Raw genomic sequence first — 16,514 nt, forward strand, 5'->3', positions numbered from 1 at the left:
CTATATGTCCTTCTGACCGATTCTATCCGGCGGTTTCTGCCAAAAAAAAAAAAACCATATGTAATGTTCCTTTTTGTAAATTACGCATTTTGGACAAAATTGTGAGAAAATAACATTAGCAAATAACAAAGAGCCTGAGAAATTCAGAAAACACCAAAGTTGACCAAAAGCGATAAACCTTTTAATTTCTCTGGTTACACGCATACTCACACAGCACAAGATGGTGATTAAATATTGCAAAAAATGGGGATGGCTATTTTTTATTGTCGGCCTCTGTAGGGTATGTGACCGTATAAAGTGGGGTTTCCCATGCATCAATAATCACACAGAGACTTAGCATTTGTGCCAAGCAACTCAAGCAAACTCCTTCCTTTCCTTCCTCATCATCGGAGCCAGTTTTTGCAATCGGTGAGTCCTCAAGCTTAAAGGCCAGAGCCTTTTCAGTACTATCTATCTGCAGTTAGCACATGTTAAAAAATATATATCCTAAAGTTTACAATTTGTTCATCATCATCATCTCTCTCTCTCTCTCTCTCGGTCATTACATAGAGATTTTGGGTAGCAAGAGTTCAAATGGATGATTGAGGTTGAGTTACGTATGATCAAGAAGAGCTTTCAGTGAGTTGTAGAACTTAATCAATCTTTTCAATTAAACCTCTTTTATCATTATTTTTCCCTTTTCCCTTTTCCACAAAAAGATTAAAACGGAAAGATAGTTCGAACTCTGACATTTGGGGTAAATATTCACAATCAATACAGCTACAAACCCTAACAGGAGCTCCACCATAGATGGATCAACATTTCACTAGCCTCTAGATAAATATTTTTCAATCATATTCAACCAGCTTTTTTTTTTCCTTTCAGAAAAATAAAAACCTACTTGAATATTTTAATTACATAGAACTAGTTGCTTGGATCTATATTCAATCCCTTACTAATTAATTTCGTTATGTATTTGTATTAAGTGATCAAAGAAGATGTGGAGGATTAAGTTTGGAGAAGGTGCAAACGACCCCTTCTTGTTCAGCACAAACAACTTCCATGGAAGGCAGACATGGGAGTTCGACCCAGATGCAGGTACCGAGGAGGAACGAGCAGAAGTTGAAGCTGCTCGTGAGCATTTCTACCAAAATCGCTTCAAGGTCACGCCTAGCAGTGACCTCCTATGGCGTTTTCAGGTAATGTTTTGTGTTTCTGATAAATGAGTTATAGCTACTTATTAATAAAGTTAGTGTTGTTTCTTTTTATATATAAATGATGACAAGTTTTAAGCTTGTCTAAATCTCAACCCTTAACATAAATATATCATTTTATTAAAAAATATATAATTTATAAATTTCTGAGTTTAATTGCTGAATATATTTTATTGTATAGGGTATTGGTACCACATTAGTGGAGCTACACATTATCAAGATTATGCTATAAAAATAATGATTAAAATTAATCTCGAGAAGATTATGCTTTTTCAGATTAAAAGAAGGAATTTAATTATCAAAAATCCAACCCCAACCATTTTTCTAGCGTATACTATTTTATCTTGATATTGGGATGTAGTTCTACCTATATATGATGACTGATGAGTAGCACATAAAATTTATTATAGTGTTGATCATCTTATTAACATGTACAATGAGTTCACAGCTTTTTTAGAGCTGATGAGTAATGTTATCGATTTTATACAATAAGTTCATAACTGTTTAAGAGCTGATCAATAATGTAATCAATTTTATATATTTCACTAAGTTGCGTTATTTGTTATGTAATAATTGAAGCATGTGATATATATATATATATATATATATATGATACAAAAAACAAAAAATTTCTTTTACAAATTACTCCACCAAAAAATTTGAATAATTAACATTGGTCAACTCTTGTGAACTTTGAAACTCCCAACTGTTCAAGTGTGAGACTGTGAGTGGTGGCCGGCCAAAGAAAAGAGAACACCTTGTGAGATGCATGCCTCGTTAGTTAGTGGGTTGGTGTAGCATTGTTTTTTTTTTCATTGGGTAGGTGTAGCATTGTTTATTATCTGTCTTGGGTAATGTTAGGGAGATTATATTTGTAGACAAAATTTTATAAATTAAATGACATGAAAGTTTATGATTGGATTATCACTTAAACGTTTATAAACGTGCTCATTCATATTGGTAACACATAATTTAGTTTGTAAATTATGTCTACAAATTTAATCTCTCCAGCATTAGCCGTCTTCTTTATTTTTCCCAAACCCTCTTTTTATTGGTCAAACAAAGTTGGCCCCTAGTTGGAACTTTCCTTTGAACTAATTGGACTTTTATATTGGTACACAAATGCTTACAATTTCATTCTTTTATTTTCTATTTTTAAATAGAAGTGGACTTTCATATAAAATTAAAAATTAAAAAATAGAAGAAGGCAACATTTGAGTTGGTGGGTGGGTAAGCATATTATACTTCTAATAACTATTTAGCTTAATGATATTTATATTGCATTAATTCAGAGAATTTAATAATCAAGTTTCATAGATGATTTGTATTATTAGGTCAGGTGAGTAAAAGGGAAAGGGAAAGGGGAAGGATACAAGGAAGGCAACTCTTTCCCTATGACTTCTCCATGTATTTGTATGATAACATATCAGATAAACAATTTATTTTTTTAATTGGGTACAAATTAATGCACTTTTAAAATAAATTACTAATTTTATTTTACTAATATATATATTTTTACCTTGACCAATTGCAGATTTTAAGAGAAAAAAACTTCCAACAAGAAATTCCTCCTGTAAGAATTGGGGAGGGTGAGGAGATTACATATGATCAGGCCACAGCTGCATTCAGGAGGGCTGCTACCTTCTGGAATGCCTTGCAATCACCCCACGGACATTGGCCTGCTGAAAATGCTGGCCCAAACTTTTACTTCCCTCCCTTGGTGAGTAATTTGCTCCTTATTTACCATACAGTAAAAAATTCAGATGCTCTAAAAGTGACAGTAAAAAAGTTGGGCGTTTGGTGCACTTGTATGTGACAGCTGACTCATTGTTCCTTTTTTTTTTCTTCATTGCCAAAAAATTACAGGTCATGGCTGCATACATTCCAGGATATCTCAATGTTATTTTCTCAGCTGAGCACAAGAAGGAAATCTTGCGGTATACATACAACCATCAGAATGAAGATGGTGGGTGGGGACTGCACATATCAGGCCCTAGTATGATGTTTACTACATGCCTTAACTACTGTATGATGCGTATTCTTGGAGAGGGCCCTGATGGTGGGCGTGACAATGCATGCGCAAGGGCACGAAAGTGGATTCTTGATCGTGGTGGTGCTTACTATTCTGCATCATGGGGAAAAACTTGGATGGCAGTATGTATAACATACTTGTTGATTTAAATAAAAGTAGTATTTCATACTGCAAAAGGATGCACACTCAAGGAATGTATCTTAAGGGATCATTTTATTGTTCAAATGGTTTAACTTGATTTGTGTTGCAGATTCTTGGTGTGTATGACTGGGAAGGCAGCAACCCAATGCCCCCGGAATTCTGGACTGGGTCTACACTGCTTCCTTTTCATCCATGTAAGCACAATTTTCTTCCACACCCTAGTTTCTTGTTACTCAAAATAGTTACACGTCTTTCTAACTGGTACTACTTCATATCTGCAGCAAAAATGTTCTGCTACTGTAGGTTGACTTACCTACCTATGTCTTACTTTTACGCCACAAGATTTGTTGGCCCGATCACTCCTCTGGTTGAGGAATTGAGACAAGAAATTTACTGTGAACCTTACAGCGAAATTAACTGGTCTAAAGTGCGCCATTGGTGTGCACCGGTGAGTTATACCTCTTTGTCCTAATATAGTTCTTGCTATTGTTCAACTTTATTATGTTCTTGAAGAAATTTGTTCACATGCATAAACTAACTGTTCTTTGCATTGTTGACTAATTCAGGACGATAACTACTATCCCCATGGTCGTGTACAACGTTTTATGTGGGACAGTTTTTACAATATTGCTGAGCCTCTCCTAAAACGCTGGCCCTTCAAGAAGATCAGAGACAATGCCATTCAATTCACAATTGACCAAATTCATTACGAAGATGAGAACAGTCGCTACATTACAATCGGATGTGTGGAAAAGCCATTAATGATGCTTGCTTGCTGGGCCGAGGATCCTAGTGGAGAAGCTTTCAAGAAGCATCTTCCTAGAGTTACTGATTATATCTGGCTCGGAGAGGATGGAATCAAGATGCAGAGTTTTGGAAGCCAGTCATGGGATTGTGCTCTTGTGATTCAAGCTTTGCTTGCTGGCAATCTAAATACTGAAATGGCACCTACCCTTAAGAAAGCACACGAATTTCTCAAGATATCTCAGGTACATATTCAAGTCATGGAAACTGTCTTTGACATACTCAAATGTGTTGAGATTTTCAGTTAACCTAAAAGTACACATCCTACATGTAACATTGTAGGTGAGGGTGAATACATCTGGTGACTATCTAGCTCATTTCCGTCACGTTTCTAAGGGCGCGTGGACATTCTCTGACCGTGACCATGGATGGCAAGTGTCGGATTGTACTGCAGAAGCACTGAGGGTGAGTGATTTTACTCGTGTACTTAACTCAAGTTGAAGATTGTGCCTCTCATCTATGATGAAAATGTTGCTAACTTGTAACATGTTTTGTTTCAGTGTTGCTGCATTTTCGCAAATATGTCCCCAGAACTCGTTGGTGAGCCAATGGAAGCTGAGTGTATGTATGATGCTGTCAATGTCATCTTGACTCTTCAGAGTCCAAATGGTGGTGTATCAGCCTGGGAGCCAACAGGAGCACCAAAATGGTTGGAGGTAATAAAAATTGAAAATCTTATACTTTGTTCGAAGAATTTAAAAGATTTCGTCATTTCACTATGTCTCATAACTTGCATATACTAAATTGTTTTCCCTCTTTAGTGGCTCAACCCTGTGGAGTTTCTTGAGGACCTTGTCATTGAGTACGAGTACATCGAATGCACTTCATCTTCGATCCAGGCCTTAACTTTGTTTAGGAAGTTGTACCCTGGCCATAGAAGGAAGGAGATCAACAATTTCATCACGAGGGCAGCAGACTACATTGAAGACATACAGTACCCTGATGGCTCATGGTATGGAAACTGGGGAATCTGCTTCGTGTATGGTACATGGTTCGCAATCAAAGGGCTGGAGGCCGCTGGTAGGACATACAACAACTGCGAGGCAGTGCGCAAAGGTGTTGACTTTTTGCTAAAAACACAAAGGGCAGATGGTGGCTGGGGAGAGCACTACACCTCATGCACAAACAAGGTACCAATCAAATTCATTAGTAACGAAAATGTAACCTTTTTGACGTCAAAGAAAGCATAATCCTAATATTTTACTTGTTCTATGTCCTCAGAAATATACAGCTCAAGATAGCACAAATTTGGTCCAAACTGCACTCGGATTAATGGGTCTGATTCATGGTCGACAGGTCAGTATATGACTTTAAACATTTCAGAGGTGTTTTGTTTTGGCTCTTCACAATTTCCTCCAAACATAAATTTCTAAATGACTTTGTTTTCTTTGCTATAGGCTGAGAGAGATCCAACTCCTATTCACCGTGCTGCTGCGGTGTTAATGAAAGGTCAATTGGATGATGGCGATTTCCCACAACAGGAACTGATGGGAGTTTTTATGAGGAATGCTATGTTGCACTATGCAGCATACAGAAACATCTTCCCATTGTGGGCTCTTGGAGAATACCGCACGCTGGTTTCGTTGCCTATAAAAAAGATTGCTTGAGCCTTGGATCACAAGCTAAAGGAAATTCATTGGACTTGCCAATACAACCAGAACCAATAAAACCTAGTTTTTGTTGTGTCAATTTTTTTCCTTTCGTCTTTTATGTCTGTAGAGTTGATGAACTTGTAACCGCTGAAGAATGAAATCTATGCAAATATATATATTTATATTTTACTTAAACACACATGTATCATGCATTGTGAAATGTCATATCTCATACAAACTAAATGAATATGAGGTTTCCTTGAAAATCTGTTACATTTTAGTACTTTCTGCTCTCCAACTTGATTCACTCCCCATTGAAACGCCGTAAGAATCTTCATTCGATGCCGGCTTTTTACTCTTACAGAACCTGAAGGGTTGATTCGGAATCTGGTATCTAAACTAATGAGAAGAAGAAGAAACATAACCTTCTATTTAACGGTGTGCTTACTGCTTAGCCTTTTGTTAGCCTCTACTTCCATTTTTGTAACATACTGCAGTATTCTGCAAGAGCCCAAATTGGAAAAGTATTCCTGTATGGGGCGTAGTGCAATGTGATATTCCTCATGAAAACTCCTACCACTTCCTGCCATGAGGAAAAAAAGGGAAAGGATGAGTGACCTGCGGCTACTACTTGCTAGCACTTATTAACTAAGGGCTATCCTTTTTATATTCCCCTGCTGCAGAATATATGGTATTCAAGACTGCTACCTGCTGAGGGAATTCACCATTTTCCAATTGAGAATTGATCAACAGCTTTGCAGCTCGGTGAATAGGAGTAGGGTCTCTTTCCGCCTATTATCAAACAAGAAAGATAAGTTTGAAAATAGACCAGTTGGAGAGAAGAATATAGAAGAATAACTGGGGAAGTGGCTAGCACATAGCTTGATGTGTAAACACTCATGTACTGACCTGTCCACTGAGAATTAAAGACATTAGTCCCATTGCAGTTTGCACCAAATTAGATCGGTCTCCTTCAAGAGGTGTATAGATCTGTAGAACCACTAATAAATTTATTCTGAAGTGAGAAATTTCTAGTCCAATTGATGGTTAAAGATGAAATGTTGTAACTATGAGTACTTTGGGGAACAGGACCTTGTTTGTACAAGAGGTGTAGCTCTCTCCCCAATCACCATCATCTGTCTGCGTTTTGAGTAAAAATTCAACACTTCTTCGTACCGCCTCACAATTGTAATAAGTCCTGCCAGCAGCCTCTAACCCTTTAATTGCAAACCAAGTTCCATACATGAAGCAGATTCCCCAGTTTCCATACCTGTGAATTAATCCGATTGCTTTTTTAGCATTATTCCTCTAACACAAGTGTAAAACAAAAATGTTTCAAACATGGAACATGTACCATGATCCATCAGTGTTTTGTATGTCTTCGATGTATGCTGCAGCAGTAGTGATGGAATTATCTATCTGTCTCTTCCTGTGACCGGGGTATAACTTCCTAAACAAAACTAATGCCTGGATTGCAGATGAGGTGCACTCGACATACCTGATTGGATCTTATGTTAGTCTTCAAGGAATATAGTCTACAACTTAAAGAACTAGACAATGGAAGAGGTTGGATTGAGTTTTACTCATATTCAATGACGACATGCTCCAGAAATTCTATAGGATTTAGCCACTGAAGTAGAAATATGAATTATTTGCATGTCAAGATACACAATTAAACAATGTGTAGATTTTAATTCTTTTGATCACTTAAAAGATTTATTTACCTCCAACCACTTTGGAGCTCCCGTTGGTTCCCATGCCGATACACCACCAGTCGGACTCTGATTCAAATAATAAGGGAGTAGGTAGTGAGAAAATTCAATTCCATTTAAAGATGTACTAGAAACCATGTTTGTAATTCAATCTAATCCTCACCTGCAGAGAAATTATGATATTGACAGCATCATATAAACGCTCAGGTTCTAGTTGTTCACCGACGAGTTCTGGTGGAAGCATCGATAATAATAGGCAACACTGCAAAACATAGTAAATATCGTATAATTGTAATGCTCACTGCTTAATTCTTGACGTGAAAATAAAAATAAATCACCTTCAAAGCTTCTGTTGTGCAATCAGATACTTGCCATCCGAGGTCTTGATCAGAGAAGGCCCATCCTCCTTTAGAAATGTGGCAAAAATGGGCTACAAAGTCACCGGAAGGATTCTCGCTAATCTGTAACATTACAAGAGGATGCATATTTAAGCCAACTCAAAATTCAGCTTGATGTCACAGTGAAATGAAATAACATAATAAGAAAAGGCTATCGTAGCACTTGAGTACAGAAACCTGCGATTTCTTTAGGAACTCATGTCCTTTAGTAAGTACAGATCCTAGTTCATTGTTGAGATTTCCAGCAAGCAACGCTTGAATGGCCATACTAGCATCCCACACCTGACTTCCAAAACTCTGCATATATATGAACGAAAGTATCAAAGTCAAAACTTTGGTGGCTAACCAAGAAACTGAAATTAAAACCTGGGATACGCATACATAGTAATGCAAACCTGCATTTTCTGTTGGTGTATTTCATTAATATATATATATGGTGTTGCGTGAGAGATTGGCTGCAATGCCATGCCATATATATATATATATATATATATATATTTATGGTGTTGCTTGCGTGTATAATGGGAGAAAGGCTGCAGTGATGTGCTTTTGGCTGCAATACCGTGCCTTTTTTCCTTCCATTTGGCGTGTCTCTTAGATTGAAGAAGCATGGCTGCAGTTGCTGTGTAGCAATAGGATTGCATCTTTTCAGAAAAAATGAAAGGATGCAGCAGGTTGTCTTTTCAGAAAATGAAAGGATGCAGCAGGGTGCAGCTTTGATTAAAAGATGCATCCATTCAGTGGTAATGATGCAGTAAAGAACATGACTTTTTATATGCACACTTTGATTCATCTTCAAAGGGTTCCATAGTATCTATATATAGTCCATGTTGGCTACATATTTGGATATATATAATTCTTCAAACAATAGTTTCTCATCCTCCTTCTCTCCATCAAAATCATACAGTTTTCTTTTAAAAGATTTTTAGGGAATTTCAGTTCTTGCTAAACTAAAATTCCAAACTTTGTTGTATCCTAGAAGTGATTTGCTTTAGACCCGTTAGCAAACTCATATTAGAGTGGGGGCAAATATCACTTTAAGGAAAACGTATTAACGTGCCTCAAAGTCATTTTTCTATCAAATTCTCAACCTTATTCTAACAATCTTAAAGTGATATTCGCAACGGAGAAGATGTCCGAAACTATGGCTTTGTCTGCAATGAATGACGGTGCTTTCTGGAAACTCGACAAGTTTGATGGAACCAATTTCATGCCCTGGAAGGACAAAATACGCTGGATGCTGATGACCCTGAAAATTGCCTATGTTCTTGATCCAAATCTGCAGCCAATTCCTGAACCTAATGATGCAGATATTGAACAAATTATTGCCAACCAAAAGAAGCATGAAGATGATGAATTGATGTGCAGAGGACATATCCTGAATACTTTGTCGGATCCGCTCTACAATTTATTTTCTACAACTCAATCTCCAAGAGAAATCTGGAATGCTCTTGAAGAGAAGTATACATCGAAGAAAAAAGGTACCGATAAATTTATCATGTTTAAGTTCTATGAATTCACTATGATTGATGGCAAATCCATTGTGAACCAAGTTCAAGATTTATTACTTTTAGTCACAAAGCTTCGTAAAGTAAAAAATAATTGTTCCTGATGCATTACAAGTAGGGGCTATCATATCAAAATTACCCCCTGGTTGGAACAATTATAGAAATAAGCTTTTGCATATGGCATAAGATATAAGTCTCCAAGATCTCTTGAAGGGGATCCAAATTGAAGAGGAAACGAGAAAACGAGAAAAATATTTTTCCTCACAAGACTTCACTAAGATTAATTATGTTGAAGGGAGCAAGAATAAGTTTAAAAAGAACTTGAAAACGAATAACCTAGGAAAGTTCAAAAAGACATCTTTTGGCACCAACAGTGGCAAGAAAAATGCAACTTGCCACCATTGTTGAAAGAAAGGGCACTTTTTTCGTGATTGCAGGTTCAAGAAAAATGAGGACGCCAAATTAAACAAAGCAAATATGGTAGAGGAAACTCATACTAAATATATAATTGCTATGGTGTCTGAAATGCAAATTGGCATGATCACTGAATTGAACATGGCTGCAGCCGTTAAATCTTCTGACTGGTGGCTTGATTCTGGTGTTACCATACATGTTTGCAATGATAGAGCACAATTCAAGATCTACAAAACTGAAGAGGATGGTCAAGAAGTACTAATGGGCAATCACAATGGTGCTAAGGTTCTTGGAAAAGGGACTGTTGAACTACAATTCACTTCTGAAAAAACAATGACTTTGACAAATGTTTTTCATGTCCCAGACATTAAGAAAAATCTTGTATCTGCAAATCTACCATGTAAAAGTGGTATTAAAGTGATGTTGGAAGCCGATAAATTTATAATGTCAAAGAATGGTGTATTTGTTGGCAAGGGTTATTCATTTGATGGAATGTTCAAACTCAGTATCAATAAAGTGGATTATTTTGTTTATATTATTGACTCTTCTTCTACTTTATGGCATGCTCATTTAGCACATTTAAATTATAGATCTTTAAAATATTTGTCTAAACATGATTTAATTTCTTGTAAAGATGTTACATTTAAAAATTGTGAAATCTACACACAAGCTAAAATTACAAAGAAACCTTTTTAAAAAGAAGAAAGAAATACAGAAATATTAGATTTAGTTCATTCTGATATATGTGAGTTTAATGGTGCTTTAACTAGAGGAGGAAAACACTATTTTATTACTTTCATTGATGACTGTTCTAGATTTACTTATGTTTATTTAATGTCTAATAAAGATGAAGCCTTTGAGGTTTTCAAACGATATAAGGCTGAGGTTGAAAACCAAAAGGAAAGGAAAATTAAAATCCTTCGGAGTGATAGAGGTGGTGAATATTTTTCAAATGAATTCTCTTTGTTTTGTGAAGAACATGGAATCATTCATAAAAAAACTGCACCTTACACTCCACAACAAAATGGCTTATCAGAAAGAAAAAATAGGACACTCACTGATATGATTAATTCAATGATCATAAATGCAAATTTTCCTACATATTTATGGGGTGAAGCTCTTCTTGCAGCATGCCATATACAAAACAGAATTACCTCTAAGAAAACTCATGTGTCACCATATGAAGTATTGAAGGGCAGAAAGCCAAATTTGGATTATTTAAGAGTTTGGGGGTGTTTGTCATTTTATAGGTCTCACGACCTTAAAAGATCCAAATTGCTTGATGTTAACTCAAATGTCATTGTTGAGTCAAGAGATGTAGAGTTCTTTGAGGATAAATTCTATAATGACCCTAGTCCTAGTTCAGTTGAAGAACATAATCAATAATCAGTGTCGAAAGAAAATCTCAGTTCAGTTTCCGACACCAAAAAGAAAAAGGAAACGGAAGAGGTTCTAGCATGTAGAAAAAGTCAAAGGGTCAAAAAAAGAAAAAAAATTTAGGTCCTGATTTTATATCTTTAGAAGCCATTTTATTTTTGGTGGAAGGAAATAGAGAAAAGGTTCTACATAAAATACCCTTCATTTTTGGTGGAAGGATGGCTGCAGTTGCTGTGTAGTAATAGGATTGCATCTTTTTTAAAAAATGAAAGGATGCAGCAGGTTGTCTTTTTAGAAAATGAAAGGATGTAGTAGGGTGCGACTTTGATTAAAAGATATATCCATTCGGTGGTAATGATGCAGGAAAGAACATGACTTTTTTATATGCACACTTTGATCCATCTTCAAAGGGTTCCATAGTATCTATATATAGCCCATGTTGGCTGCATATTTGAATATATACAATTTTTCAAACAATAGTTTCTTATCCTCTTTCTCTCCATCAAAATCATACAGTTTCCTTTTAGAAGATTTTAAGGGAATTTCAGTACTTGCTAAACTAAAATTCCAAACTTTGTTGTATTCTGGAAGTGATTTGTTTTAAACCCGTTAGCAAACTCGTATTAGAGTGGGGGCCAATATCACTTTAAGAAAAACGTATTAACGTGCCTCAATCATTTTTTTTGTCTAATTCTCAACCTTGTTCTAACATTTTCATTCCATCTTCTGCAACCCATATGTAATCTTCAAGCCTTGCAATATGCTTCTTATTTGATTCCCCATTGGGATCTTCAACCCAGCAAGCAAGCATATTCAACGGCTGCCAAATTCATACGACATTACATTATCAAGAGCCGCAATGTAAAGACTACTCTCATCTGATTACCTTTTTTCTGCAATTATAATCTGATTACCTTTTCCACATCTCCAATTGTAATGTTTCGAGTATTCTCATCTTCGTAATGAATGTGTTCTACCGTTTATTGAAGAGCCTTTTCCCTCAACTTCTTGAAGGGCCAGCGACCAAGAAGAGGCTCACAAATTCTGTATAGACTATCCCATATCAAACATTGTAACTTACCATGGGGAAAGTAGTTATCCTCCAGTATTGCACATAATTTTTTAAGTAAGAAGAAAATTGCGCAGTATGGTTTGAACTGAAAGTATAAGGTGCAAACGATGTAAGCTCACTTTTGCGCACGATGGCGGATTTTGCTCCATCTAATTTCACTGTAAGGTTCATTGTAGAGTTCTGCTCTCAGTTGTAGAATGAGGGGTGTAATGGGGCCAACAAAATTTTTTCCAAACAAATACGACATAGGCAAGTACGTCATGCGAGAATAGCACAGAATGTTTGCTGGATATATCAAGTGCTAATTAAAATGAGAAAGTTACAAACCACAGAAACTACACACAATATACTTGAACTCAAACAGTAACAAAGAAGTTGTGCATATACCTGGATGGAATGGGAGCAGAGATGGATTGGCCCAGAACTCTGGCGGCATAGGGTTGTTTCCCTCCCACTAATACAAGCCGAGTATCTACAGTATAACAAATTAAGTCATTTGACATATTTGTAAACAAACATGAAAAAATAAAGAGTAAAAGACTGTTTACTAACCTCATGTTTCGTGGTTTTCAACATTTAGTACATTAAGTTTTTTTCATCTCAGATTCATACCTAAAGTGTAAATTTTGGGACAGTCTCATACATCCATTAGTCAAATTGTTAAATCTGTCGTTAATTGTGACATGGCGTCCATGTAAACAATGACTGGGCGCCACGTGTCATCCACGTTTTTTTTTTTCTTCTTTCTTCTTCTTCCTCCGACTACAACTTTTTTTCTTTCTTCCTCCTTCCTTTCCCTTCTTCTCCTTCTTCCTTCTTCTTCCTTCTCCTTCTTCTTCTTATTCCTTAGAATCTGGGGAAGTTTTTTTTTTAATTTTTTTAATTTTTTTTTCTTCCTCCTCCTTCTTCCCCCTTCCTTCCTCTTCTTCTTCTTCTTCCTCTGAATCTGGGTTACTTTTTTTTTTTCTTTTTTCTTCTTTCTTCTTCTTTCTCCGACTGCAACTTTTGTTTTTCTTCCTCCTTCTTCTTCCTTCAAATCTGGGGAAGATGAAGGTTTTTATTTTTCTTTTTGGGGAAGATGAAGAAGAAGGGGAAGGAAGAAGGGGAAGAAGAAGGAAGAAGAAGAAGGAGGAAGAAGAAGAAAGAAGAAAAAAAAAAGAAAAAAAAGTTGCAGTCGGAGGAAGAAGAAGAAGAAGAAGGAAGAAGAAGGAAGAAGAAGGAGGAAGAAGGAGGAAGGAAAAAAAAAAAAGACCTTCATCTTCCCCAGATTTGGAGGAAGAAGAAGAAGAAGAAGGAAGAAGGAGAAGGAGAAGAAGGGGAAGGAAGAAGGAGAAGAAGGAGGAAGAAAAAAAATGGAAGAAGAAGAAGAAGAAGAAGGAGGAAGACGGAGGAAGAAGAAGAAAGAAGAAGAAGAAGAAGGAGAAGAAGAAGGAGGAAGAAGAAGAAGAAGAAGAAGAAAAAAAACTTCCCCAGATTCGGAGGAAGAAGAAGAAGAAGGGGGAAGGAAGGAGGAAGGAAGAAGAAGGAGGAAGAAAAAAAAAGTTGCAGTCAGAGGAAGAAGAAGAAAGAAGAAATGAGAAAAAAAAAAGGTGGATGACACGTGGCGCCTAATCATTGTCCACATGGGCGCCACGTTACAATTAATGGCAGATTTAACAGTTTGACTAACGGATGTATGAGACTGTCCCAAAATTTACACTTTAGGTGTGAATCTGAGACGAAAAAAACTTGATGTACTAAATGTTGAAAACCACGAAACATGAGGGTAGTAAATAGTCTTTTACTCAAAAATAAATTATACCAAAAAGTACAGTAGCTAGGATAATTTTTCAGACACTAATTAGTATAATTAAGGTTTTGATTTGAGAATACGATTATAATAAAATGGCCTAAAATACATGAGCCAGGCGTGCAAAAGGGGTTACAAACACAAGGTCATACTGCCAGCCAAATCTTTCCCCAAGATGATGAGTGTGTTGCACCGCCATGATCAAGAATCCACTTCCTTGCCCTTGCACAAGCATTGTCTTGACCGCCTTCAGGTCCTTCTCCGAGTAGACGCATACAAATGTAGTTCAGAAGTGTACAGAACATCACACTAGGACCCTCTATATGTAATCCCCACCCACCATCTTCATTCTGCAATGTTCAAAATTCTTCATACTCAATTACCAAACAAAAACAAAATCTATTAATGTTCAGTAAAATATTAATAGCTAGTAATAATTCCCGGTTTGTTTACCTGATGACAAATGTACGAAAGCATTTCCTTACGATGTTCTGCAGCGTAAACCATATTAAGATGGCCAGTAATATACAGGGCCATAACCTGAAATTAATAAGAAATGGGGAAAATTAGTAGTCAAATATATAAGTTTCAATAGCACAGCAGTTTGCAGTTAGAAACTTTGATTTTGGAGCTTGGAAATTAAAGAGTTATACACTACTCACAAAGGGAGGAGTACCAAACAAAGGACCAGTAATTTCAGCAGGCCAATGACCGTGGGGTGTTTGCAGAGCAGACCAGAAGGTAGCAGCCCCTTTGAATACAGCCGTGGCCTTTTCATAAGTGCATTCCTCACTATCTTCTACTTTTGTTTGTGGAATTGTTTGTTTGAAATTTCTCTCTTTGAGAAGCTACATTTATTCCAGTCAAAGAAACAGTTAGAAAAAAATAATAAAAAAAAAAAGATGTGAATGAAGTATAAAAGCTTTAATGCAGACTTTAGCTGTAAAATTCTCTTTTATCAAGTACTCTTTTCTATTCGAATTCGGGTGAGGCAGGTATAATACCTTGGTCGGAGAAAGGATAGGATTAAGAACAAGGATATCCAAGGTAAAGTTGGAGTGTCCACATTTGAAGATAAGATTAGAGAAAATCGGTTAAGATGATTTTAACACGTGAAGCAAAGACCCACATATGCTCCGGTTAGAAAATGCAACTATGAGACGGAGGCTCAAGGAAAAAAGAGTATAGGAAGATCTAGGAAGATTTTGAAAGAGACTATAAGCAAAAATATGGGGTACTTGAAGCTAACTGAAGAGTTGGCTCAAAAATGTGCGCAATAACGTTCTAGGATTCATACAGCCTACCCCACTTAGTGGGATATATCTCAGTCGTTGTTGTTGATCACTTTAGCATCTTCCATATGACATGTTTTTTCCTTAATTTATGTGCATGGGATGACAGCCCCAAGTAGAACAACATGCAAGTTTATATACGTAGAGTGCAGATTCGAAAATGTAGAGTGCGCCTAGTGGTAGGATGTCACTGTTTACTTAAAAAAATGTTCATATGAAATCATGAATTATTAGTCAGATTAATTCCTCTTATAATATAAGGTTTAGATTCATAGTTTGACAAGATATGCATTTTGTATAGTCATATAATGTACCTGCATTCGCCAGATAAGGTCACTACAGGGCTTCACCCGGTAACGATTCTTGTAAAAGTTTTGGCGAACCTCTTCAACCTGCGCTCGCTCTTCTGCCGTGCCTGCATGAGGGTCAAACTCCCATGTCTGCCTTTCCCACAAACTCGTTTGTGCTGAACAAGTAAGGGTTCGTAGTATTTGCACCCTCAGCTCCAAACCTAAGCTTCCACATCCTAGATTATCTTAATTTACAGAGCACTTAACTAATTATGAAGTATGATCTTAAACCAAAAAAATAATGCTTTTCGCCGGGGAGTTCCTCAAGAGCCCTTAAAGGACAAATGGTTGTGATCCGCATGGGGAAGCATCCCATATATATAAAGAGACATGGAGAACTGCAGACTCACTGCATGGCCACGTACGAGTGTCTCTGTAATTACCTATTTATGCATCCGTATTGTAATTTGAGTTAACACTCAACTTAGATTCACAATAATTCCGCATAGACATAAATCATGAAGTCTCAATCGAATTCCCACGAACAATTGAAACTTCAAAACAAGTTAGGCCAGGCTCGTAAACAATTTGAATCAAACAAGTGACAACTGCAGCTTAAATCACTCGAAATTAATTATAGAAAAAATTAGTATTCGGTCTTTAGCTACTAATATTCATTGATTGAAGCATTATTAGTTTTCAGATTTTGATCAAAATCTCTAACATCAATGTACTATGAATTTAAATATCAATTACATATTTTTTTTTTAAAAAATTAGTAATTGATTTAGGATTTTAATACTCACACCTTTATTAAATTCCTAATTAATTTCAATTCAAAACATTTCCACAATAAAAAATTAAAAAATAATTCTGTAATCATTAATCTTTTATAAAATT

At 36.3% G+C, this 16,514-nt stretch overlaps 1 protein-coding gene and 1 pseudogene across 3 annotated transcripts; one reads left to right on the forward strand and one right to left on the reverse strand.

Annotated features, from left to right (window-relative positions):
- The first annotated feature begins 250 nt into the window (after positions 1-250).
- LOC126610786 (beta-amyrin synthase-like) lies at positions 251-6,028 on the forward strand. 3 transcript variants are annotated; one of them, XM_050278915.1, is made up of 13 exons: positions 281-408; positions 550-618; positions 966-1,178; positions 2,728-2,913; positions 3,060-3,347; positions 3,476-3,560; positions 3,648-3,814; positions 3,933-4,355; positions 4,453-4,575; positions 4,671-4,826; positions 4,932-5,300; positions 5,392-5,466; positions 5,568-6,028. In XM_050278915.1, exons 3-13 carry the CDS (start codon positions 978-980, stop codon positions 5,775-5,777), a joined length of 2,283 nt encoding a protein of 760 aa, XP_050134872.1. In that variant the 5' UTR covers positions 281-408; positions 550-618; positions 966-977; the 3' UTR covers positions 5,778-6,028. The 3 variants fall into 3 exon arrangements, with proteins under 3 accessions (XP_050134871.1, XP_050134873.1, XP_050134872.1); XM_050278914.1 differs by lacking the exon at positions 550-618 and having other exon boundaries at positions 251-408; XM_050278916.1 differs by lacking the exon at positions 550-618 and having other exon boundaries at positions 267-408; positions 975-1,178.
- A 49-nt stretch (positions 6,029-6,077) lies between these two features.
- Positions 6,078-15,849, reverse strand: LOC126610787 (beta-amyrin synthase-like; annotated as a pseudogene).
- Positions 15,850-16,514: the final 665 nt, after the last annotated feature.

The sequence above is a fragment of the Malus sylvestris genome, chromosome 17 (assembly GCF_916048215.2).
Source record: "Malus sylvestris chromosome 17, drMalSylv7.2, whole genome shotgun sequence".
In the NCBI taxonomy this organism is placed as follows: Eukaryota; Viridiplantae; Streptophyta; class Magnoliopsida; order Rosales; family Rosaceae; genus Malus; species Malus sylvestris.